At 42.7% G+C, this 27,500-nt stretch overlaps 1 protein-coding gene across 1 annotated transcript in view; it reads left to right on the top strand.

Moving 5' to 3' along the window:
- Positions 1 to 27,500, top strand: part of CC2D2B (coiled-coil and C2 domain containing 2B) — a gene marked incomplete at its 3' end in the record, with an annotated part of 104,810 nt that overhangs the window by 19,594 nt on the left and 57,716 nt on the right. The window contains exons 5-13 of the mRNA XM_084633021.1: positions 4,301 to 4,437; positions 4,571 to 4,696; positions 10,078 to 10,287; positions 13,537 to 13,634; positions 15,816 to 15,956; positions 17,588 to 17,720; positions 18,059 to 18,180; positions 18,723 to 18,900; positions 21,527 to 21,677. Coding sequence (XP_084489147.1) covers positions 4,301 to 4,437; positions 4,571 to 4,696; positions 10,078 to 10,287; positions 13,537 to 13,634; positions 15,816 to 15,956; positions 17,588 to 17,720; positions 18,059 to 18,180; positions 18,723 to 18,900; positions 21,527 to 21,677 — 1,296 coding nt within the window. The remainder of the gene's footprint in view (positions 1 to 4,300; positions 4,438 to 4,570; positions 4,697 to 10,077; positions 10,288 to 13,536; positions 13,635 to 15,815; positions 15,957 to 17,587; positions 17,721 to 18,058; positions 18,181 to 18,722; positions 18,901 to 21,526; positions 21,678 to 27,500) is intronic.

The raw sequence follows: 27,500 nt of genomic DNA on the forward strand, positions 1-27,500 counted from the left end.
TCTGCAGATAGATCTGTATCTCTGCTCTAGTCTAGTAGCTCTAATTTTACAAAAAACTCAATTTTACAAAAAGCAAAAATTACATGACAAAAATGTGTAATTATTTCATAAATTGTCCAAGTACAGGATGGTTTGTGATTCAGGTCCTTAATTGCAACCATCTACCGTCTTATCTCCCAGCTCATATAATCTAATCATTTTAACCATCTGCCACTAACCACATACCTTTTTATCTACGTTAACCCATACCAGCTTATCTATTGCCTTAACTTAACTGCAGCTTCGGTACATATCTCATGGCTGGACAGAAATTGCCACCATAGCAGTTGACAAAATGGACTAGAAGAACATGGGGAGAATTTTAAGAAATTGTAGTGATCTGCTAAACCAAAGTCTGATTGTTCTTGCCAGAAAAAAAAGTAATTATTATTTATACAGGACCAAATGTGTGCTAGGTATTTTAAAGACAAATAAGAGTTAAAAAACCAGTCCCCAAAATGTTACAAATATACAATACTAATCTAAATTACTAAATTTACTAATATAAACTATATATATTTAATAATGAGAAGTTTTTTAACATTGAGGGTTTTTTTAGGGCTGTCAAGCCATTAAAAAAATTAATCGCGATTAAAAAAATTAATTGCGATTAATTGCGCTGTTAAACAACATTTATTTAAATATTTTTGGATGTTTTCTACATTTTCAAATATATTGATTTCAATTATAACACAGAATACAAAGTGTACAGTGCTCACTTTATATTTATTTGTGATTACAAATATTTGCACTGTAAAAAACAAAATAAATATTATTTTTCAAATACTGTAGTGCAATCTCTATCATGCAAGTTGAACTTACAAATTTAGAATTATGTACAAAAAAAACTGCTTTCAAAAATAAAACCGTGTAAAACTTTGGAGCCTACAAGTCTACTCAGTCCTATTTCTTGTTCAGCCAAACAAGTTTGTTTACATTTGCAGGAGATAATGCCGCCTGCTTCTTGTTCATGTCAGTTGAAAGTGAGAACAAGTGTTCTCATGGCACTGTTGTAGCCGGTGGCGCTAGATATTTACATGCCAGATGCGCTAAAGATTCATATGTCCTTCATACTTCAACCACCATTCCAGAGGACATGCGTCCATGCTGATAACGTGTTCTGTTCGATAACAATCCAAAGCAGTGCAGACCGATGCATGTTCATTTTCATCATCTGAGTCAGGTGCCACCAGCAGAAGGTTGATTTTCCTTTTTGGTGGTTCAGGTTCTGTAGTTTCCGCATCGGAGTGTTGCTCTTTTAAGACTTCTAAAAGCATGGCACCTCATCCCTCTCCGATTTTGGAAGGCACTTCAGATTCTTAAACCTTGGGTTGAGTGCTATAGCTATCTTTAGAAATCTCACATTGGTACCTTCTTTGCGTTTTGTCAAATCTGCAGTGAAAGTGTTCTTAAAATGAACAACACGTGCTGAGTCATCGTCCGAGACTATTATAACATGAAATATGTGGCAGAATGGGGATAAAATAGAGCCGGAGACATACAATTCTCCCCCAAGGATTTCGGTCATAAATGTAAATAACACATTTTTTTAATGAGCATAGTCAGCATGGAAGCATGTTGTCTGGAGTGGTGGCTGAAGCATGAAGGGGCATATGAATCTTTAGCACAGGGGTGGGCAAACTTTTTTGCCTCAGGGCTGCATCGGGTTTCTGAAATTGTATGTAGGACTGGTTAGGGGAAGCTGTGCCTCCTAAAACAGCGAGGCATGGCCTGGTCCCCGCCCCCTATCTGACCCCACTTGCCTCTCGCCCCATGACGGCCCCCCTGGGACTCCTGCCCCATCCAACCACCCCTTCTCCCTGACCGCCCCGGACCCCTTGCCCCTAACTGCCCCCAACCACCCCATTCAACCCCCTTCTCCTTCCTGATTGCCTCCCCTGGAACCCCTGCTCCCTGTCCCTTGACTGCCCCCTGCTGCCCCATCCAACCCCTCCTCTCCTTCATGACTGCCCCACTGGGACCCCTGCCCCCATTCAACCCCCGTTCCCCGCCCTCTGACTGCCTCGACCCCTGTCCACGCCCCTGAACACCCCCTGAACTCCCCTGCCCTCTATCCAACCCCCCCCCCCACTCCCTTCCCCTTTACCGCGCTGCCTGGAGCACCAGTGGTTGGCGGCGCAGCTGCACCAGGACAGCCAGCTGCGCTGTGCCATGCAGCACAGAGCACCAGGTCAGGCCGGGCTCTGCAACCCTGCTGCCCAGAGCATTGTGCCATGCGGCGGCATGGCTGCATGGGAGTGGGGACAGCTGGCCAGGCAGGACAGTCCCGCGCGCTGTAGTTTGCCCACCTCTGGTTTAGCATATCTGGAATGTAAATACCTTGCAATGCTGGCTACAAAAGTCCTATTCAAATGCCTGTTCTCACTTTCTGGTGACATTGTAAATAAGAAGTAGGCAGCAATATCTGCTGTAAATGTAAACAAATTTGATTGTCTTAGCGCTTAGCGGAACAAGAAATAGGACTGAGTGGAGTTGTAGGCTCTAAAGTTTTGTATTGTTTTGTTTTTGAGTGCAGTTATGTAACAAAAAAAATCTACATTTGTAAGTTGCACTTTCACAATAAAGAGATTGCACTACAGTACTTATATGAGGTGAACTGAAAAATATTGTTTCTTTTGTTTATCATTTTTACAGTGCAAATATTTGTAATCAAATATAAAGTGAGCAGTGTATACTTTGTATTCTGTATTGTAATTGAAATCAATATATTTGAAAATGTAGAAAAACATGCAAAAATATTTAATAAATTTCAATTGGTATTCTATTGTTTAACAATATGATTAAAACTGTGATTAATTTTTTTAATCGTGATTAATTTTTTTGAGTTAATCGTGTGAGTTAACTGTGATTAATGGACAGCCCTAGTTTTTTTTATTGTTCCCCATCCGCAGAATGGGAAAACGTAGGAGGAAAATCTTCATTTGTTTTTTTTTAAACAAATATTTTTATTGGAAGTGTAGAGTACAATAAAGTTAAGGAGCCTAACCTTTCTCCCTATGAAGTCAATAACAAAGGTTCCATTAACTCCAGAGGGAGAAGGTTTGCTGATATGTCCAAGATTGTATAGAATCTAAGAATAATACGCGGATCCAGATGATGATAAAGGTTTCTTTTAATAAAGCATCTGATCTCAATGAGGGCCTAGATAATCAATTAATCTTTACTTGTTAGAGGAGAAGAGTGGTCTTGGACATAGTGAGGAACTGTGAGGTGTATGCTGTGTCAAGAATAGGGTTATGGTCATCTTGCAGCTGATCTAACGAGGGAACTACAGTACAGAGAAAATAAGGGAATTTTAATGTAAGCGAATGAAAGCTCTAAGTGTTCCCACCTGGAACAGTTGTAACAGGTTTCTAATTGTTCTGATTCAAGTTTCCAGTCTTGTGAGCCATTGGTTGCTACATTCTTGTATTTTTATGTTGTTCCACTTAGAAGACTGGGACGTGATGTCAGGAGATAACTGGAATAAATTAGGTGTTCAAAACCAAATCCTCATATTTTAGGTTAGATTTAGGTTGGAGTGGTACCCTGATTCTGGAAAGATCATCCTGTATAGGGCCACCTCCTCCTCTAAAAGCATCCAAGCATCTACTCCTAATACTGCCACCAACTCATGATCCAAAGTCTATCAACATCAACAGAAAAACTTCCACTGACATCAGTTCAGAACCTTTGTGGCCTTGGGCTAGTCACTAAACTTGTCTGTGCCTCAGTTTCCCCATCTGTAAAATAAGGATAATAATACTCATCATTGTGTATCTTTTATATGCTCAGATGAAATGTGCTATATAAATGCAAAGTATAGTAGTAATATTAATTCATTGATGTGGCTCAGCACAGGCAACAACAGCAGTACACTTCCTCACACCACACTGCCCAATCTTTCTTAATCCTCACTTGGAGGAGTCACCCCTTTGGTTGAGAGAGTAGTTCAGTCTCTGTCCAGCTGACTCCTTGGTAGCCTTCTTTTCCAGCAGTAAGAAAGCTGACTGGATTGGGAACAGTCTGATGTTATCAGAATTACTTATATGACTTATGTTCTTAGAAATGTTAGAAATGGTTATGGGATAGTATTATAGTAGCAACAAGAACAATACCTTTGATCACTCTTTTGCTTTATGCTTGCAGGTAAAAAAATTAGACCAGTACAAATACTCAGGTTTTTTTTAAATTGTAGTTTTACATTTTATTTGCATCAGTTTTAGCTGAAAATTTACATGCAGTAATTGTTGGTCTCAAGTGGTTCACAGCTTTAAACTACCAAAAGGCATGATGCCACGCATCTTAGAAGATGAAGGATTGTATATTCCAAGAAAACCAGAAACTTGTAGGAGAAGTTACAACAAAATGGAAAATCGTCTTCTGAAACAAGAAGGGGTAAATATATTGTTCTATTAAAAGCTAAAAATGTTGTAAGTAAAATGTAAAATAAAATCAGTAAATGGAATGTATAGAACTTTTTAACATTTCATATGTACATATATTGAACTTCTGAAATATTTCTAACAAGGGAAAAAACTGGTTTGAAGAAAGTGGGGAAATAATTTCATTACCTTCTCCAATCAAACAATCACGAAACTTCAGAAAATGTTTTCCTCTTAAGACTGGTCCAGGATTAAAGACAATATATAAGAAGGTCAGCTATTACTACTTTTTACAGCTATAGTTATTCAGGGGACTTTAACTAGACAATGCTACAAAAATCAATAGCTTGTATTTTTTTTCATGGCAAAATATTTCATTTGGCAGTATTCAAATTACCTCTAGTGGAATGTCAGTCTCAAGAATGGGCCAGGAAGGGGTGATAATCCTGTTTAGATGGAACAATTTGATATTGCACAGACAGTTCATCACTTTATTAAAAAAAATCAGAAAAGTCTGTGCACTGAGAATTCTACAGCACTGTTATCTTTTGACCCAAGCAGGTAGCCAAAATCTGGTTGTAGCAGGTTGTTTCCATTAAGAGGAGAAGTTGATGATAGAGTGAGGTATTTCTTTGATGCAATCCTATTTATTTACCAAATATGTACATAAAAACCTGTTGCCTTGAACACAGATGGAATCAAACAGCAGGAGGCAGGAGTAGTTTCTTTGCTCACTCTTCCAAGCCCCTTTCCAGCTAGCACATAGGCCAAAACTGCTCTCTCAGCTTTTCCTCAAGCTCACACGCTACCAGTTCTTCTGTGGCAATGTCCTCAGCTTTCAGCTGCCTTCTCTCTCAGCTTCTCTGGTGGTGTTGCTGCTGCTTCTCTCACACACACAGGCATATACATTTCCACCAGTGAATGCCCTAGCCCTTGCATTTGCTTTATCAGTCGCCAGGGAAACCTCTTGGGCCACATGGTTACGCAAGCCTTGTTATGTATCCATATTTTGGGTGATGCTCCTATTGTTTCGGCTATCTGGTTGCATAAAGGAGCTCAATTGCTTTTTATACTTCACCTGAATGAATGGTGGTTGTTACACTAACCAATTTCAGTGAGGTTTAATGCAACCCATAACAGCATATAGTTTAGTCTGAAATTAATGTATTTTAATATCTTCCATTTTTTCTTGAATATTTATAAATCCAATTCTTTTAAAATTAATTTAATCCCAGCATACAAGACCGACCTGCTACTCTAGTTAAGGCACACATTTGGCCTCTTTGAGCCTTTGACATTCCCATTCAGCATCAGATAAAGTGTAAATACTTTGTATTAGGTCAGATTTACCCTTTTTCTTGGATTTGGCTTTTTGGTAACACAAATAATAACAGAACATGAACCTCATTTTAAGCTTTCTCCCCAAGCCTGACAGTTTAAGACAGCCCTATCTCTGTTGCTCATTCTTTCTGACCACATGGTCATGCCCACTTCCTATCTTGCCACAATGAGTCAGCAGAATTTACCTAGCTGCTTTAAGCATGGTTCTGATACTTGCTAACAGAAAAGTTCTGTCTTCCTCTTTGGGACTGTAGATCTTGCTCTCTGTTATACTCTGATTAGTGGGTGGAGCGGGTTATTAGGTAGAGCAGTCATTCAGGGAAATCTTTGAATATCTTGAGTGGGGGATTTGGAGTGAGCTTTATCAACAGCCCAAAAAGGATGGCATAGAAGTTGGTGCTGGGCATGGCCCAGGTTGTGGGCTACTGACTACAATTATGCAGATCCAGTGGTCCTAATATACCACTCAGTTACTGCAAGGAGAGGGGCAGGAGTTATTCCAACTCATAAACTACACTGGTAGCTGTAGAGTTGCTGCAGTGTAGCCTGACCTGCTGGTACAAAAGAGATTTAAAGTTTGCACCACAACCTCTGTGTACTTCACTTGCATAAAGCCCAATTAGTTGGGCTTTTTGTAGATGAAGTGAATAGCACTATGGAACTTCCTGCTTCTTGGGCTGAGGCACTGCCAATAAATATATTCCGGGCTAGTAAGTCATCCGGCTCAGATAGCACAGTTGGCAGATTATAGGGCGCTTAATTTTAGGGTAATTGGTTTTTACATATTATCATGGATACAGAGCATAGAACTAAGTTTTATTCCTGGCTCTGTCACTGACTTACTATGTGATCTTGAATAAGTCACTTAACTGACCTCTGGTTCCACCTTTTTTAAAAAAAAAATGGGATCAGTGAATTGCTTACCCACTTTTATAACGTGCTTTGGTACTTGAGTGATATTCTCATCTTGGTGCAAACTCTATTATTACATCACTACATGATTGTCTCCTTTCACATTTATTGTCTGTATAAGAGGGAATCTGTTATTTGTCTGAGGCTGGCTTTAGTCAGAAAGTACTGCAGTTTAAGGTTACTACAGTTTTGTTGAGTACCACAGACTGAAATCACTCTGTATTTTGAGACTAGAGTTTTGGATTTGGAAAGAAGAAAACTCTTACAGATACATGTTTCAGAGTAACAGCCGTGTTAGTCTGTATTCGCAAAAACAAAAGGAGTACTTGTGGCACCTTAGAGACTAATCAATTTATTTGAGCGTAAGCTTTCATGAGCTACAGCTCACTTCATCGGATGCATACTGTGGAAAATACAGAAGATCTTTTTCTACACACAGACCATTTATATTTTATACAAACGTTTTATACAAACACCCATTTTTTCATGGTCTGTGTGTGATGTCTGTCATTTTTTCATGGTCTGTGATGACGTGATCGGAATAACAGAGACTTGGTGGGATAACTCACATGACTGGAGTACTGTCATGGATGGTTATAAATTGTTCAGGAAGGACAGGCAGGGCAGAAAAGGTGGGGGAGTAGCACTGTATGTAAGGGAGCAGTATGACTGCTCAGAGCTCCGGTACGAAACTGCAGAAAAACCTGAGTGTCTCTGGATTAAGTTTAGAAGTGTGTGCAACAAGAGTGATGTAGTGGTGGGAGTCTGCTATAGACCACCGGACCAGGGGGATGAGGTGCATGAGGCTTTCTTCCGGCAGCTCACGGAAGCTACTAGATCGCATGCCCTGATTCTCATGGGTGACTTTAATTTTCCTGAGATCTGCTGGGAGAGCAATACAGCGGTGCATAGACAATCCAGGAAGTTTTTGGAAAGCGTAGGGGACAATTTCCTGGCGCAAGTGCTAGAGGAGCCAACTAGGGGGGGCGCTTTTCTTGACCTGCTGCTCACAAACCGGGTAGAATTAGTGGGGGAAGCAAAAGTGGATGGGAATCTGGGAGGCAGTGACCATGAGTTGGTTGAGTTCAGGATCCTGACGCAGGGAAGAAAGGTAAGCAGCAGGATACGGACCCTGGACTTCAGGAAAGCAGACTTCGACTCCCTCAGGGAATGGATGGCCAGGATCCCCTGGGGGACTAACTTGAAGGGGAAAGGTGTCCAGGAGAGCTGGCTGTATTTCAAGGAATCCCTGTTGAGGTTACAGGGACAAACCATCCCAATGAGTCAAAAGAATAGTAAATATGGCAGGCGACCAGCTTGGCTTAATGATGAAATCCTAGCGGATCTTAAACATAAAAAAGAAGCTTACAAGAAGTGGAAGGTTGGACATATGACCAGGGAAGAGTATAAAAATATTGCTCGGGCATGTAGGAATGTTATCAGGAGGGCCAAATCGCACCTGGAGCTGCAGCTAGCCAGAGATGTCAAGAGTAACAAGAAGGGTTTCTTCAGGTATGTTGGCAACAAGAAGAAAGCCAAGGAATGTGTGGGCCCCTTACTGAATGAGGGAGGCAACCTAGTGACAGAGGATGTGGAAAAAGCTAATGTACTCAATGCTTTTTTTGCCTCTGTTTTCACTAACAAGGTCAGCTCCCAGACTGCTGCGCTGGGCATCACAAAATGGGGAAGAGATGGCCAGCCCTCTGTGGAGATAGAGGCGGTTAGGGACTATTTAGAAAAGCTGGACGTGCACAAGTCCATGGGGCCGGACGAGTTGCATCCGAGAGTGCTGAAGGAATTGGCGGCTGTGATTGCAGAGCCATTGGCCATTATCTTTGAAAACTCGTGGCGAACCGGGGAAGTCCCGGATGACTGGAAAAAGGCTAATGTAGTGCCAATCTTTAAAAAAGGGAAGAAGGAGGATCCTGGGAACTACAGGCCAGTCAGCCTCACCTCAGTCCCTGGAAAAATCATGGAGCAGGTCCTCAAAGAATCAATCCTGAAGCACTTGCATGAGAGGAAAGTGATCAGGAACAGCCAGCATGGATTCACCAAGGGAAGGTCATGCCTGACTAATCTAATCGCCTTTTATGATGAGATTACTGGTTCTGTGGATGAAGGGAAAGCAGTGGATGTATTGTTTCTTGACTTTAGCAAAGCTTTTGACACGGTCTCCCACAGTATTCTTGTCAGCAAGTTAAGGAAGTATGGGCTGGATGAATGCACTATAAGGTGGGTAGAAAGCTGGCTCGATTGTCGGGCTCAGCGGGTAGTGATCAATGGCTCCATGTCTAGTTGGCAGCCGGTATCAAGTGGAGTGCCCCAAGGGTCGGTCCTGGGGCCGGTTTTATTCAATATCTTCATAAATGATCTGGAGGATGGTGTGGATTGCACTCTCAGCAAATTTGCAGATGATACTAAACTGGGAGGAGTGGTAGATACGCTGGAGGGGAGGGATAGGATACAGAAGGACCTAGACAAATTGGAAGATTGGGCCAAAAGGAATCTGATGAGGTTCAATAAGGATAAGTGCAGGGTCCTGCACTTAGGACGGAAGAACCCAATGCACAGCTACAGACTAGGGACCGAATGGCTAGGCAGCAGTTCTGCGGAAAAGGACCTAGGGGTGACAGTGGACGAGAAGCTGGATATGAGTCAGCAGTGTGCCCTTGTTGCCAAGAAGGCCAATGGCATTTTGGGATGTATAAGTAGGGGCATAGCGAGCAGATCGAGGGACGTGATCGTTCCCCTCTATTCGACATTGGTGAGGCCTCATCTGGAGTACTGTGTCCAGTTTTGGGCCCCACACTTCAAGAAGGATGTGGATAAATTGGAGAGAGTCCAGCGAAGGGCAACAAAAATGATTAGGGGACTGGAACACATGAGTTATGAGGAGAGGCTGAGGGAGCTGGGATTGTTTAGCCTGCAGAAGAGAAGAATGAGGGGGGATTTGATAGCTGCTTTCAACTACCTGAAAGGGGGTTCCAAAGAGGATGGCTCTAGACTGTTCTCAATGGTAGCAGATGACAGAACGAGGAGTAATGGTCTCAAGTTGCAGTGGGGGAGGTTTAGATTGGATATTAGGAAAAACTTTTTCACTAAGAGGGTGGTGAAACACTGGAATGCGTTACCTAGGGAGGTGGTAGAATCTCCTTCCTTAGAGGTTTTTAAGGTCAGGCTTGACAAAGCCCTGGCTGGGATGATTTAACTGGGAATTGGTCCTGCTTCGAGCAGGGGGTTGGACTAGATGACCTTCTGGGGTCCCTTCCAACCCTGATATTCTATGATTCTATGATTCTTCTTACAGATACAGTTACTGGTAGGTAATACTGCCTTTCAAAGTAGTATAAAGATATATGAAATAAAGAAATTATTATTATTTATTTTATGTTTAAAACAGGCAATGCTACCTGAATTGGAAAGCTGCATCATAACTAAATCAGGGGGTCAAAGAGAACTTTATCAACTAGATCTCAATATATCAAGTTTATTGTTCAGCCACCATCCTCTTTTCAGCCAAGAACATGTGTTGACTGCTAGGTTGCTCCAACTTTATGAATGCTTTCAGAACAGACAACAGCATAATATAGCTCTCTTGCTATCTGAAAAGGTAAGAAAATGCTTCATTTTTTTAATGTGGACAGTTTCAAAATTAAAAGATGCACAGTTCGGGAGGGGAGGGAAGTGTGTATGTATATGTATGTATGAATTGTAGGTGGAGCTGTCAGCAAAGGCTATAGTTAAGTTTGTCTAAACTTTTCCATATAAGACCCTGTTTTCAGTTCCTTATAACTTTGCCAAATTTAAACTCTTTGAGCTCAAATTTTCTCTGCTAGGTGTCTGCCTCAGGCCAACTGGGGATAAGGGTAGAATTTCAGAAAAATGGATCAACCATTTCTGAGAACAAATCTAGTGAAAAATATTTTTTCTAATGTTAAAATGTCCTCATAACTGTTTCAGTGAGAAACTAGCATGTCCAAACTTTGGAGCAGTGTAGAGGTCACCCTGGATTCAGAAAGGTGCCTTTTGCTGTCCCTGTAAAAATCCACGTAAATTTAGCCAAATGTATAAGTCTCTGTAGATCACTGTGTGTATATGCTCAGTAGAGTCTCGTTGGAGGCTTGCACTTAAATTCTCAGAAGATTCTATCTGCACGGAATGTACTCCAGCCCAGGGATACAGAGGCTGACCAGGATTCTACCTGCTATTGCTTTTCCCAATCACTGGGGACCACTGTGATGTAGAGCTTGAGAGCTGGAAGATTGTCTCTTCTGTGCTCTCAGTTCTCCCCTTGCTGATGTATGGGGACTGTTGCCCCATTACTAACATTCAGTGGGGGTGTTTTAGTTGCTAGCTCCCAGTACTAAAAGGGGGAAGGGTCAATGGGGAATCAGGACCCTGAGACTGACAGGTCCAGGAACAATGGGGAGAGGCCAGTGCTCCAGGTCAGCCTGAATGACAGGGTGGGCAGGCTAATCAGGGAGTCAGGAGGCCAGGGAGGTCCTGTTCTCTGTGTGAGCTGGAATTGCCTGGGTCAGACAGAGTGGGGCCAAGCAAAGGAAAAAGCAGGGGCCCAAGCTGAGCTGGGGAGTAGAGCTGTGCCAGATCCAGAGGGACCAGAAAAGCAGCCCAGAGAGAGCAGACCCTGTCCTGGGAGCAGAGCTGCAGCCCCAAAGCCAGAGGCACGGACCAGGGAGAGCAGACTTGCCCTGGGAGGAGAGCTGCAGCAATCAGAGCCAGAGGGGCCAGAAAAGCAGCCCACGAAGCAGGTCAGTGCTGGGAGCAGAGTCACAGAAGCAGCCTGCAGAGCAGACCTGTCCTGGGAGGAGAGCTGTAGCAACCAGAGCCAGAGAGGCCAGAGAAGCAGCCCAGGGAGCTGGAGGCAGAGTAGCAGCCTTGCTGAGGCAGAGTGGAGCTGGGGCTGGAGCAATCTGGAGCCAGATGTCGTGAGCAGCTGGGGAGAGCAAGGGGGGACCCTGGGCAGCGGGCCCAGCGCGGATACGCCTCAGCCAGGAGGCTCTGCAGGCCAGACTCGTGGGGGGGATTGGTAACCCTGAAAGGGTGGGGGAATGCTGGGAAGAAGGGTCCTGCCACCTAGAGACGGAGAGCGTGTGGCCACCACCAGAGCGAGTGTCCAGCCCACAGCATCCCTGCAGCACAGCCAGAGCCTTAGAAGGAGGCCTGGGACTTACAAGGAACAGACTGTGAACTGCCCTGACATTCCAGAGACACTGTTTGTGATGTTCCCTGTCACAGAGCAGGGTGATGTGTTTCCTTTAACCTTTCCATTTTTCCTTATTCTTTTTAAAATTAATTGTTGATTAAATAACTTGCATTTGCTTTAAATTGTACCTAATGATCAGTGGGTCAGAGAAGTGCCCACTGCAGAGAGAGTACCTTGGAGTGGGGACACCCTAGCCCCCGTCCTAGGTGACCACAGCAGGGTTGGGGTCGAGCCTCCCAGGAATCCTGGGCCCAGCCTTGTTGGGGTTACAAGGACTTTGTCAGACAGGAGAGTGGAAGGGGAGTCCTCAAGGGCAGGGAGGCCTCTGGGTAAAGGAAGTGGGAGCGAGGACTCAGATCCTTTCGCTAGCCCACTTCACTGGGGTAGTGCAGAAGCCAGGAAAGTTTCCCACAAAAGCGGGACTATTCCCCCGCTTACACTGGCACCCTGGAAGTACAAAAGAGAAGGGAAGAATCAGAAGGGTGAGGTGCGATGTGGTGACAGGGCAGGATAAGGGGTAAAGGCTGGGAGGGATAAGAGAAGAGAGGGGAGAGGTACAGTCTAGGGGAGACGCATAATTGGCTGGCAACAATTATTTTTGCGTTCATGGGAATAATTGAGACACTCCGCAACATGGCTATACCTGTAGTTAGCAGCTCATTTTGCCAACTGGTGTTTCTAAATCTTTGCACTATAAAACATTTTTTCAAGCTAATTCAGATGTGTTGGGTTATTGGCTTATGTGACACTGAACATTTCATAATTAAATAAGAAAAGATAATATAGATCTTTACCCTAAAAGCTCATTTAAGAAAAATAGAGGTATATTCTCTGTTTGACTATTAATGCTGTTAATATTTAATTACTATTAATGGAAGCTTTGTATGCAAATGTTCACTGATCAAAATGATGAAAAAATACCTCTTAATTTGGTTGCAAAGGTTCAGTCTCCCAATATACTACAAAGTCAAGTCTCTCTAAGTAAATATCCTGTGATTCAGATGCATATTTGATGTTGTTTACCCAGAACCAGATTGTGAGCCCCTTAATATTGACTTCCATAGAACTATTCTACTCACCATTGTGGCTAAGGGACTCACAATCTGGCCCTTTACCTTTACTAACAAAAGTACCAGGCTATAACCATACTACACTTATGTGGAAAACCTTCAAAGTGCTAGAAATTCAAATTTCCACTCATGTAGTTGCTTCTTAATCATACCAGGGTAAGAATGGTGTTTACTACTCCCAAGCCTTTTGATCTCCCTGTTAATATTTTTTTAAAAAACAAAGTTGCCAAAATACACATCTTTGAGAGAGATTTGAAAATGACATTTTGGATTTGCCGATAAATAATCTACATTTTATAGTTTTTCGTAGCACTGAAAATTGAATACAAAAACTGATCAAAAGGGTCTGAATTAACAGTACAAAAATCAGAAAAAGTAAAGGTAAAGCTACCATTTCATCTTTAATGGATTTCTTTGTACCTTTTAGGTATGATTATGTTTGGTATTTCATCAGCATAATACACTAATTTTTGTATTAGTTTTGCCGAATGCAGTAGGAACTTAACGCTAATCAGCTGAAAAGTTTTTAACTTTTTCAAAACAGTGTATGGGATTTTTATTACAGCTTAAAGCATTAATAAATGCTACCAAAATAGTAGAAAGTGGTTTGGAAGCAAGCCAACTGAGCAGGAAAACTTTAGAGGACTACCAATGGCAAATAAGGTAATGTAATTATTGAAAAGAACCAAGCATATTACAACTACACTGTGCAACTGTCAGTTCTGAGTTTTCTTTTGACAACTTACATGTCTATTCAATCTACTCCTGAGAATTCCTTAGTAAACATCCATTTTAATAAGCATAACTATTGTAATACTGCACTATTTTCTAAACACACAACTACTACCTTTTTTATAAGAACTGTACATAAGCTTCTGGATTTGTTTTTAAATATTGATGGTAAAAGGCTCCTGAAATAGATTTTGGAGTTACTTATATTTGGTTTAATTTTAAATTTAAAAAAAAAAATTTCATACAGTTCCTGACCTTAACTTGACACGTCCACATTTCCAATATTTTCCATTTTTCCCATTTCCAGCATTTATCATGACTAATTTAACTTCTTTTCCCACAGAGAGACAGAAGAAAAAATACATTATGTGACTTTTCTGCAGTAGTTGATGCACAGTAGCGGTTATAATGGTGAAAGTCTCATAGGATAGTACATTTAAAAATTTTTATTATTAGATGATAACAGCATGCTCAGCACTGTACAAAACCTAGAAAAATACACAGACCTTACTCCAAGAAGCTTATATTTTAGACAAACAGTACATTTCAAACACATGCCATAAAGCACCAGATGTCTTGTCTTTGGAACGATGCTGTGCTGTAGAACAGCCTCTTTCAAGTAACTGGAAAGTGTTCGTTTACTGGAAGCAAGAAAGTTGTCTGATATGCAAATTATAATATAAAGTTTTTGTTGTTAAGGCGAATGTGGAAATTGGATATAACAGAGTTGTTTGATGTATTTAACAATATATTTAGCTATATCATGCATCAGAAATTCAATTTACATATTAGGTATTCTTTTTCCTTATGCAAGTAATCCTATTGAAGTCTGTGGAACTACTTGCATGGGTAAGGGCAACAGGGGTCACTGTTCAAGGCTTAGCTAGCTATAGCTGTGATGCTTCTCTGGGTTCTCTGAGTGTACCCACACAGGTGCCAGGCCTGGTGCCTTCACTTCTCTTGGTGGAATTCTACAATTCTCCTACTCTTAACACAGGCCCAGGGCTGTATACCAACTTGGGTATGTCTACACTGCAATTAGACACCCGCGGCTGGCCTGTGCCAGCTGATTCAGGTTCATAGGTGTTTGGGCTCAGGCTGCAGCCTGAGCTCTGGGACCCTCCCACCTTATGGGGTCCTAGAGCATGTGTTCCAGTCTAAGTAACAAGACTCCAGAAGAGTCTTTATTATTTGCATCTAATAATACAGGAATTTAGTTTCTTTTTAGATATTTTTTCTACAGTTTGTGTAGTGAAAAGAGGCTTACATGCCCACCAAATCATGAGAAGCAAATGGAGCTATGGGCTCAACCTGCAAAGTACTTGGATCCATATCAGAACCTCCCCAGAATTTATGGGCCATTTGGTTCTAGAGTTTTGGTTTGAGGCCACCACTAAACAAAAATAGTTGATATTTATACAGAGGCTATTAGGCAGAAAGTAATACCACAACAAAGCAATCTTATTCTTTTAATCTCCTATGTAACACGCAAGATACTAAGCAGGCAAGTCTGACAGTTTAACAAATTTCTGCCTGAATATCTACAAACCAGAATCTCAGGGTACCTTTGTTCAGTCCTCACCTCAGTAATTATGGGTCACTGACAGAATTTTAAGGAACAGATGTAGAGAATAAGATGTGGTGTCTCATTTTATTCTCATATTAATTAGTCACCATGCCAGACTCTTCTTTCAGATTTGTACAGTAAATCTTTTTGTATTGTAGAAAACTTGCATACTGTTCTTGCATATTTTTCTTCCCTTTCCCACTTAATGCAGTCAAAGGACCAAATTCACATTGCTGTGTGCTGTATCTGAAAAAAATCTGCTAGTGTACGTGCAAAGAATCGATGGAAAATGAATATGCAGATTTTAATAAACTATTTTAAATATAGGTTTCAGAGTAACAGCCGTGTTAGTCTGTATTCGCAAAAAGAAAAGGAATACTTGTGGCACCTTAGAGACTAAGTCTCTAAGGAGCCACAAATACTCCTTTTATTTTAAATATAAGTGTTCTATTTAAAACTTGATTATAGACCCAGATAAAATCATTACTGTCTGATTTTGTTATCAGAGAATTAGATTATCTTTTTGTTGTATGCTTTTATTGCAGAGATACCAAGAAATTGTATGACCTAGAACACCAAAAAGATATTTCTTTAATACATAGTATGTTAAAAGTCTGGAAACAAATAAAATCTGTACGTAGACAGCAAGACTATACAAGTACACCTGTAAAATTACAGTTTCAAAAGTAAGTTTGTGTCAGAGTGTCTTTGAAATGTCTTTATCTCTGTGTAAAGGAATTATATTGAAATGGCCAATTAAAGATAGCCTACATATTAAAGAGAGTATATTTTGTATACTGTAATAACTACAAATACTTTTTCTAAAATATATACTTATAGGTATTAACATTGGTGATAATGAAAAGAAAGGAAAAGTTTAGATATTAAGTACCAAACTTTTGAACTAGAAGAGCAGTTGCATAGTGGAATAAGCTATTCAGTCAACTGAGACTCTGTCTGCTTTCTGGGTGCTCGTCTGATCTGTTCCAGACATAAGAGGAGAGTCTCTTCCCAGCCAAGATGTAAAATTAGGAACTGTAAATTCTCAATACAATTTTTCAAAGATACTTTATAAAAATGTAGCTGGATGCAGTATTTCAAATACCATCAGAGGGGCCATATACACCATTCCAGTTCTTAGGCTGGAATAGCTGTTGCTAGGGGCTGTTGGAGAGAGCTGTGTTGGAGCCTATTGACTTTCCTGTGTTGGTTTGAGGTTAGGCTGGTTCTCATGCTGTCATTTGGACAGCACAGAGGCCTCCAAATGCATTATGTGCCTCCATGATATTCTGTTCTGAGCCAAATCTGGCACCTTAAGGGTAGGATGCCTGTGAAGGACAAATATCAGTTGACACTGTCCAGTGATTGTGTTTTAGGTGTTCTGAGGGGTGGGTGGGGGGGTGTCTTTTCCATCCTGCTTTCATTGGGTCAAAGTCGAAAATGATTCTCATAGTGAAGTTGGTAGGCATTCGGAGCGGATGGCCTACCACTATAGAGAGGGTTGGGTGACTATTGGAGAGAGTGGGACCTGTTTAATTAGCACCCAGACTTCTTGGATTTGAGGGGAGGACTCTAACCCTAAGTTCCCTAGATGAGAATTTCCACAGAGTCTGATTGTACTGGTGGTGTGTTGGGTAGATGGCCCTTCATTCTAGATGTCCTTATCTAATGCAACTAATACTGTATTTTCTGTGTTCTGACATTTCATTAATTGAAATGGACTTTCTATTAGTACATTTAGAAAGCTGCAGTCAATCAAAACTGCATGTGTTTCATAACCAGGTTTATGTGGAATACAGTTTTGGAAAAGGACATTTATTTGGTGAATGTAGTGTACTTATAGTGTTGTTCTTAGATCCATATTTTCCTAGCTCTCTTATAAATTAGGGTTGTGGTTAGTTAAGGTACAGCCTGAAATTTTGATTGATTATTCTCTATCAGTCCTTACAAATTTCCTATTGTAAATTTTGTAATTCTGTAATTATTTTATTGTAATGAAAATTGATTTTAAGAGGTTCAAATACAAGTATTGAGCATCAGTATCTTGAAAAGACATTAACAAAACAAAACGCATGGGTTTTGCACTTGATGTAGACATCCTCCTCCCCAAACATTCTAACTAAGGCAAATAATTACAAAATGGCTGTTTTAAATTCATAATCTTATTGATAACTTCCACTAGGTTCAAATCTGGTGTATTGTGAGGTAACACTTTGAAGTATTTGTTCTACATTGGAAGATTATAGTGTGTGATCTAACTACTATCGCTACATTTTTCTAATTATAAAATTTAAATGTTTTGTATCCATGTTTGAAGAAGGCTGACAAAGAAAAATGATGAGGATGCATATAAGGCAGGATTAGCACAAGATGCTGAAAAAGACAGTGGGCTGGAGGGAGAAGATATCGATAACCCTGACGATATTTCACAGACCTGGGGAAAACAGAAGGTACTTACATTATGAGACAGGTTTTAAAATAATAAATATTGTGTGCCTTATCCTTCTCACATTGTTGCTAATGAGAGTTTTGTCACTCACTTTTATGAGAGCAGTGTAGTGCTCCTTGGTTTGCTAGATAAAGCATTTGCTTTAGAATTGTGGAAATCGAGGTGATGCTGTAAATGTCCCAGATCCAGTGAAAATTTAGGCAGAGGTTTTCAAAGGGACCAAAGGAACTTGGCCATATTTTATAGAGATCTTATGATAACCAATTTGAATGTGGGAAATTAATGCTTGTGCTATAAAAAAATGTTATAAACAGTTAAAATACTGATACTGGTTTCTAGGGATGTTTGGATTCAGCTCCTCCATTGGTGAGTTCAGCACAACTTGCAGAGATAAAGGAACCTTTTTTCATACCACATCTCACTTTGACTGCAGAAATAACAGCAATGTTGAAGTGTCCCATGTAAGTTGTAATTATTAAATTGCAATACTGTATATTTATTTCTCTGCTAAGGTAGAATAATGATGATATGTATTGTTTTAATTTCACATATCCTTAGAAATTAGTGTATTAAAATTTGAAAGTAAATAGTTTCAAAATAGTTCATTTAAATTAAAAAATTACACGTTTGGTGGTTTTTTTAAAAAAAAGTAAATCTTATATTAAAATAAAATTTAACATATTAATGCCATCAACCTGCAAGGATTTATGCACATGCTTAATCTTATGCAATGAGAAGTCAATGGGACTGCTCAAGGTGTGTAAAGTTGAACACATGCATGGGTCTTTTCAGAAATGTAGGCTAAATATCTCTTTACTATGTACTCAATATTAATCTTTGATGGCAAATGTGCATGATTTGTATTCCCTTGAAATTAACCGATATGCTAAGCTTTTGTGTTTTTGTGATGCTACAGTAACTGTTGCAATTAGTCACCAGTTTGTTACTCTGAGTTTGATTATTTAGAAATAATTAAATCTGTATTCTATTTGGTAATTTGTAGGTATGAACAGAAGAGAAGAGCCAAAGTTCAGCGGCAACAGTATTTTATTAAAATATTTTACAATGAAAAACAAGTCTCTTGCACTTCAGTAGCTCCCCTACAGATGGATTTTAGAGTAATGTTTCAGCAAATTTTTAGTATTCAGTTATTAAATTGGCCCGAATCTCTTCGATTGGAGGTATAGTAATGTAATTTACTTTTGTACTTCATTTCTGTGCCATGTTTTAGGTCTGATCCCTAACTTGCATTAAAATCCACGTGAAGACTCATATTGATGGGTAGCTATAAGTCAGTTAGCCTGACACCGGTCGTGGACAAAATAATGGCAAAGATGATAGCAGGATTCAGTCACTAAAGAATTAAAGGATGGGAATATAATTAATGTCAGTCATAGTTTTATGGGAAATAGGTCCTGTCAAACAAACCTAATATTTTTTGATGAAATTGCAACTTTGGTTGATTAAAAGTAGCTGTGTAGATGTATAATGCCTTGCAAAAGTCTGAGAACATTCCGCAATATCAATAAGGCTCATGTTAAATGGATTCGGAATTGGCTAACTGACAGATTTCAGAAAGGGCTAATATGATTCTTGGTGATATGAACAGAGGAGTAGTGAGCAGAACGAGGTGATTTTACCGCGGTATACTGCATTGGTGAGCTTTATCCTGGAATATTGCATCCAGTTCTAATGTCTACATTTTTGAAAGAATGTTGAAAAATTGGAAACGGTTCAGAAAAGAGCCACAAAAATGGTTTTAGGGCTGGAAATAAGGCCTGACAGAGAGGTTCTTGAAGAGCTCAATGTCTAAGTACCTTCATAGGGAGAAAATACTGCATATTGAAGAGCTCTAATCTAAGCAGAGAAAGGCATAACAAGAACCAATAACTGGAAGCTGAAGCCCGATGGAAATTCAAAATAGATATAAGCCACACATTTTTAACAGTTAGATATTGACTAACCATTGGAACAAATTATCAAGGGAATTGGGAGATATTCCATGTCTTGATGTCTTCATATCAAGACTGGAAGCCTTTCTGGAAGATATGCGTTAGTCAAACACAATTATTGGGCTCAATTCAGGGGTAGCTATATGAAATCATATGGCATGTGTTATATAGACTATATATGATCTAATGGTCATTTCTGGCATTAAAAATCTGACTAATGGAAATTGGATTGGCCCCTTAATGTTTGTGTTTTCTGTCATGTTATAGTTTATCTTTATAAAATTAACATACAAAATACTGCACCAAATTTTCAAAAACAGCTGACCAAGTTACAATTGCAGAATATATGTATGCCTGTACAAACAGGCTATTGTTTGACAGGAACATGGCCCAGTACTTAGGATGCTAGGGACTTGTGAGATTCAAGTTCAGTTCGCTCCATTGCCATAGACTTACTGTGTGACCTTAGGCTCGAAACACTTAGTCTCTCTGTGCCTTAGTTCTTACAAATGGGTATAATAGTACCACATGGGGTGTTAAGAGAATTTTTTTAAAGATTGTGAGGTGCTTCTTTCAGAATGTTTTTGCTGGAACTTGTTCTTTTTTGACACATCATCTTAACTACAGCACAAATCAGAGGCAGATTTACAGTGAAAGACAGGGTGCCCTGGCACAGGACCCCCCAATGACAGGGAGCCCTAGAGCTGGGCAGCTGCGGGGGCAGAAGCTTGGTCCTGCCGGCTCCTGGGGCTCCTGCTGCAGGCTTCGCCCCCACCAGCAACCAATCTCCCATCTCCTCCCCTGAGCATGCCACTTTTCCCCCGTCCCTGCCAGTGCTGCCCTCACTGCAAAACAGCTGTTTGCCGGTGCTCAGGTCGCTCCAGGTGGTAGGGGGAGGAGGCAGAAAAGAGGCGGGGTAGGACCTTGGGGAAGAGGTGGAATAGGGGTAGGGCAGAGCAAAGGCACAGCCCCCGCACTCCCGCTGCACATACCCTCCCCACCTCGCCATGAGCCATTCAGGGCAGGGGCCTGGGAGCACCCCCACAACCCCAGCACACTCCCCCAGTCTCCTGTCCTGACTCCTGCACCCCCTCACACACACCCAGCCCCCTGCCCTCCCTGACTCCTGCACCCCCGCAAATCCGCACCCCCACCCTGAGCACCAAATGGGAGCTCCTGCACCCCCCTCACATACCCCCAGCTCTGACTCCTGCACCCCCCTCACATACTCCCAGCCCTGATTCCTGCACCCCTCTCACACACACCTTGCTCTCCCTGACTCCTGCATCCCCACCTGCACCCCTCGCACTAAACAGGAGCTGCCACAGGTAAGCACTCCACACCCCAATCCCCTGTCCTAGTCCTGAGCCCCCTCCCATACCCTAACTCCTGGCCAGACCCTGCACCCCAACCCCCCGCCTGCTCCTGCACCGTAACTTCCTCCCAGACCCTGCATCCCCAGCCCTGAGCCCCCTCCCGCACCCTATGTCCTGGCCAGACCCCACACCCCAACACTTCTTTACTTTTTTTTTTATTAAGCGCTTTTATCCAAAGTGCTTTACAGTAGTTAGCTAACGGTACAAACAATATTTGGAAACATAATTATGTGGTCTGCCGAGACCCTCAGCGATTTTCAAGTGGTCTGTGGAAAAGTATCTCACTTTATTTTCATTTACTTCCTATTACTTATAGGAGGAGGATGAAGAAAAAAAGAATGAAAATTGGGGGTGTGCGGGAGATCAGAGAGAATATTCTTTTTTTGGCTGGGTCCCAAGGAGGGGCCCCAGAAATGAAGCTGAGCACAGGGCCACACCAACTCTAAATCTGCCACTGGCACAAATTGTTTTATTTTTAGATTTGTGAATCAGCTAAAAGGACAAACGTGTTGGCCAAAATATATTTACCTATTCCTGACAATACTGTACTGAAAAGCAAAGGTGTATTGGAACAGGCGGAATTTAGCTGTGACCAGCAAGTTAAACCCATAAATGGAGAAGTGGGAAGCAGTAAGTTACTTATATGTGAAAAAGATTTGAGCCTGGCTTAGTGGTCTGTTAGGAGTATAGTGCACTGCTAGACTGAGTTCTTAAGTCTAAATTCTTTGAATGATGCTTGAAGAAGAGTTGATAGTCTCCTCATGGAGTACTGTTTGGCCTCCTTCCTCCTGACCTCTTACACCAAACCTGTGGTAATACAGTAACTCCTCACTTAAAGTCATCCCGGTTTACGTTTATGTTGTTACGTTGCTGATCAATTAGGGAACATGCTCATTTAAAGTTGGCAGCGGCCTGGTTTGTCCACTGCTTGCAGGAAGAGCAGCCCGTTGCACCTAGCTGGTGGGGGCTTGGAACCAGGGTGAACCAACAGCCCCCCTATCAGCTCCCTTATCAGCTCCCCGCTCCCTTAAATTCCCTGTGCGGCAGCCACCCAGCAGGCTATCAATTGCCAGCTGTCCCTCCCCCCACTGCCATGTGCTGCTCCTGCCCTCTGCCTTGGAGCTGCTCCGGGAGCCTCCTGCTTGCTGTACGGGGGAGGGGAGAAGAGGGGGACTAATGTCAGGGTGTCCCCCTCCTCCCTACCCCTGCTCCCCTGTGACGGTGCTGCCCGTGGGAGCCAGCTGAGGTCACTCAATCAGGGTGAACTGCAAACAGAATGGGGTAAACAAACCCCAAATGCTGGTGGATATTCCAATGCTTAGATTTACCAAGCCAGCACAAAACAGCTTCTGTAGTACTTGACTGATTACTCAGAAGTCCACATAATGCAGTTCCCTTAAAGCACCCAGCCTCAGGCCTCCATCCAGACACACATGTCAAGCATATGATGATAAATTCTGAAAATCTTATTTAATCATATAAAAGAAAAGGTTCTCCTGATCCCAAAGGACCAAGCCCCTGATCCCAAAGGACCAAGCCCCAGACCCAGGTCCAATGATAACCTAGATGTTACGCAAAATACACACTTATAGTCTATTCTTATTAACTAAACTAAAATTTATTAAAAAAGAAAAGAGAGAGAGAGAGAGAGTGTTGGTTAAAAGATCAATATACATAGAGACTTGAATTCAACTCTTGAGGTTCAGATACATAGCAGAGATGAGCTTATAGTTGCCAAAAGTCCTTTCAGAAATAGTCCATAGGTTATAGTCCAATGTCCATATTCAGGGTGACTCCAGTCAGTGACTGGGGTTCTCAATCCTTATGGCTTAAGGTTTCCCCCTCTTGAAACCCAAAGCAGATCTGAGATGAAGAAGGATCGTGTCCCAAGGTTTTTATACATTTCCAGCAGCCTTTTGGCCTGAGAAAACAATAGGCTTAACTTTTCTTCTCCTAAACATCATGGCAATTATTACAGGGTAATTTATCCATTAAACAGTTCAGCTACAGGTTACCACAACCTTCAAAGAGATATATTGACAATAATACAATTTCACTCAAGTGTCTTCCTAAATGTTAATACTCCTTTTTGATCTTTGAATCAAAGCAATAGCAGTAGACGAGACTTGTTTGCTTACATCACAAGATCTGAACAAACATCTACCATTCTATCTCTAACAATGCAGACTTGCATTTCAAAGCTCTAATCGTTTACATATCTTCCTAACCCTAAAGTTTGGCCATGGATCAGGTCAGTCTGTGAGTTAATTAACTCTTCCTGGCCCTGTCACCTTTCAATGAGATATTATATTATTCTCATAATGTCACACCCCACTCACCCCTTCTCCATATAGAGCAGGGTGGGGACAGGACATAGAGAGCTTGCTGGCTGCAGCTACTATCTCAACTTCCTGATCTTTTTAAAGGCAATGTACTTAGAATGGTGTCAGGGTATGTCTACACTACGAAATTAGGTCAAATTTATAGAAGTCAGTTTTTTAGAAATCGTTTTTATATAGTCGATTGTGTGTGTCCCCACACAAAATGCTCTAAGTGCATTAACTCAGCGGAGTGCTTCCACAGTACCTAGGCTAGCGTTGACTTCCAGAGTGTTGCACTGTGGGTAGCTATCCCACAGTTCCCGCAGTCTCCGCCGCCCATTGGAATTCTGGGTTGAGATCCCAATTCCTGATGGGGCAAAAAACATTGTTGCAGGTGGTTCTGGGTACATGTTGTCAGGCCCGCCCTCCCTCCCTCCGTGAAAGCAACGGCAGACAATCGTTTCACGCCTTTTTTCCTGAGTTACCTGTGCAGATGCCATACCATGGCAAGCATGGAGCCCGCTCAGCTCACTGTCACCCTATGTCTCCTGGGTGCTGGCAGACGTGGTACTGCATTGCTACACAGCAGCAGCAACCCATTGCCTTGTGGCAGCAGATGGTGCAATAGGCCTGATAACCATCGTCGTCATGTCCGAGGTGCTCCTGGCCGCCTTGGTAAGGTCGGTCAGGAGCGCCTGGGCAGACATGGGTGCAGGAACTAAATTAGGAGTGATTCGACCAGGTCATTCTCTTTAGTCCTGCCAGCAGTCCTATTGTACCATCTTATGGCGAGCAGGTGGGAGATGAGGATGGCTAGTAGTCCTATTGCACTGTCTGCTGCCAGCCAAAGATGTAAAAGATAGATGGAGTGGATCAAAACAAGAAATACACCAGATTTGTTTTGTATTCATTTGCTCCCCCCCCCCACCCGTGAAATCAATGGCCGACAATCGTTTTGGTGAGTTCTGTCAGGGACACCTTGAAAAGTTTAATGGAGATTCAGTCCTGTCTGAAATACCAGGGGGAGGGATAGCTCAGTGGGTTGAGCATTCGCCTGCAAAACCCAGGGTTTTGAGTTCAATCCTTGAGGGGACCATTCTGTGTGACAGTTCTTTTTCTAATACCTTGATGTAAAGCCACCCCCTTTGTTGATTTTAATTCCCTGTAAGCCAACCCTGTAAGCCATGTCGTCAGTTGCCCCTCTCTCCGTCAGAGCAACAGCAATCATTCCGCGCCTTTTTTATGTGCTGACGCCATACCACGGCAAGCATGGAGCCCGCTCAGATCACTTTGGCAATTAGGAGCACATTAAACACCACGCACATTATCCAGCAGTATATGCAGCAGCAGAACCTGGCAAAGCGAAACCGGGCGAGTAGGCGACGTCAGTGCGGTGATGAGAGTGATGAGGATATGGACACAGACTTCTCTCAAAGCACGGGCCCTGGCAATGTGGGAATCATGGTGCTAATGGGGCAGGTTCATGCGGTGGAATGCCGATTCTGGGCCCGGGAAACAAGCACAGACTGGTGGGACCGCACAGTGTTGCAGGTCTGGGACGATTCCCAGTGGCCGCGAAACTTTCGCATGCATAAGGGCACTTTCATGGAACTTGCTTTCCCCTGCCCTGAGGCACAAGAATACCAAGATGAGAGCAGCCCTCACAGTTGAGAAGCGAGTGCCTTGCAATTCCAGACAGCTACCGGTCAGTTGGGAATCAATTTGGAGTGGGCAAATCTACTGTGGGGGCTGCTGTGATGCAAGTAGCCAATGCAATCAAAGATCTGCTGATATCAAGGGTAGTGACCCTGGGAAATGTGCAGGTCATAGTGGATGGCTTTGCTGCAATGGGATTCCCTAACTGTGGTGGGGCCATAGATGGAACCCATATCCCTATCTTGGCATGGGAGCACCAATCCGGCGAGTACATAAACCGCAAGGGGTACTTTTCAATCGTGCTGCAAGCACTGGTGGATCACAAGGGACATTTCACCAACATCAACGTGGGATAGCCGGGAAAGGTACGTGACACTCGCATCTTCAGGAACTCTGGCCTGTTTCAAAAGCTGCAGGAAGGCACTTTATTCCCAGACCAGAAAATAACCGTTGGGGATGTTGAAATGCCTATAGTTATCCTTGGGGACCCAGCCTATCCCTTAATGCCATGGCTCATGAAGCCATACACAGGCAGCCTAGGCAGTAGTCAGGAGCTGTTCAACTACAGGCTGAGCAAGTGCAGAATGGTGGTAGAATGTGCATTTGGACATTTAAAAGCGCGCTGGCGCAGTTTACTGACTCAGTTAGACCTCAGCGAAACCAGTATTCGCACTGATATTACTGCTTGCTGTGCTCTCCACAATATCTGTGAGAGTACGGGGGAGATGTTTATGGCGGGGTGGAAGGTTGAGGCAAATCGCCTGGCTGCTGGTTATGCGCAGCCAGACACCAGGGCGGTTAGAAGAGCACAGGAGGGCGCGATGCGCATCAGAGAAGCTTTGAAAACCAGTTTCATGACTGGCCAGGCTACGGTGTGAAAGTTCTGTTTGTTTCTCCTTGATGAAACCCTCCGCCACTTGGTTCACTCTACTTCCCTGTAAGCAAACCACCCTCCCCTCCTTCCTTCGATCACCGCTTGCAGAGGCAATAAAGTCATTGTTGCTTCACATTCATGCATTCTTTATTCATTCATCACACAAATAGGGGGATAACTGCCAAGATAGCCCAGGAGGGGTGGTGGAGGAGGGAAGGACAAGGCCACACAGCACTTTAAAACTTATTGAATGCCAGCCTTCTGTTTTTTGGGCAATCCTCTGTGGTGGAGTGGCTGGTTGGCCGGAGGCCCCCCCACCATGTTCTTGGGCATCTGGGTGAGGAGACTATGGAACTTGGGGAGGGGGGTGGTTGGTTACACAGGGGCTGTAGCAGCCATCTGTGCTCCTGCTGCATTTCCTGCAGCTCAACCGTACACTGGAGCATATTAATTTGATCGTCCAGCAGCCTCAGCATTGAATCCTGCCTCCTTTCATCATGCTGCTGCCGCCGCCTTTCAACTTCAGCCCTCTCTTCAGCCCGCCACCTCTCCTCCCGGTCATTTTGTGCTTTCCTGCACTCTGACATTGTCTGCCTCCACGCATTTGTCTGTGCTCTGTCAGTGTGGGAGGACAGAATGAGCTCAGAGAACATTTAATCGCAAGTGCGATTTTTTGCCTTCTAATCTTCACTAGCCTCTGGGAAGGAGAAGATCCTGTGATCCTTGAAACACATGCAGCTGGTGGAGAAAAAAAAGGGACAGTGGTATTTAAAAAGATACATTTTATAGAACAATGGGTACACTCTTTCACGGTAAACCTTGCTGTTAACATTACATACATAACACGTGCTTTCGTTACAAGATTGCATTTTGCTTCCTCCCCACCGCCTGGCTAACCCCATCCTACCTCCCCGTGGGTAACAGCAGGGAACATTTCTGTTCAGCCACAGGCAAACAGCCCAGCAGGAACAGCCACCTCTGAATGTCCCCTTCAGAAAAGCACCCTATTTCAACCAGGTGACCATGAATGATATCACTCTCCTGAGGATAACACAGAGAGATAAAGAACGGATGTTGTTTGAAATCCAGCAAACATACACTGCAATGCTTTGTTCTACAATGATTTCCGACTACGTGCTACTGGCCTGGCATGGTAAAGTGCCCTACCATGGTGGACGGAATAAGGCTTCCCTCCCCAGAAACATTTTACAAAGGCTTTGGGAGTACATCCAGGAGAGGCGCAAATGCCAGGGCAAATTAATCATTAAACACTCTTGCTTTTAAGCCATGTATAGTTTTTAAAACGGCACACTCACCAGAGGTCCCTTCTCTGCCTGGCAGGTCCGGGAGGCAGTCTTGGGTGGGTTCGGGGGGTACTGGCTCCAGGTCCAGAGTGAGAAACAGTTCCTGGCTGTCAGGAAAACCGGTTTCTCTGCTTGCTTGCTGTGAGCTATCTGTAACCTCATCATCATGATCTTCCTCGTCCCCAAAACCTGCTTCAGTGTTGCCTCCATCTCTGTTGAAGGGGTCAAACAACACGGCTGGGGTAGTGGTGGCTGAACCCCCTAAAATGGCATGCAGCTCATCATAGAAGCGGCATGT

This window comes from Lepidochelys olivacea (genome assembly GCF_965140295.1).
Source record: "Lepidochelys olivacea isolate rLepOli2 genome assembly, chromosome: 7".
Classification (NCBI taxonomy): domain Eukaryota; kingdom Metazoa; phylum Chordata; order Testudines; family Cheloniidae; genus Lepidochelys; species Lepidochelys olivacea.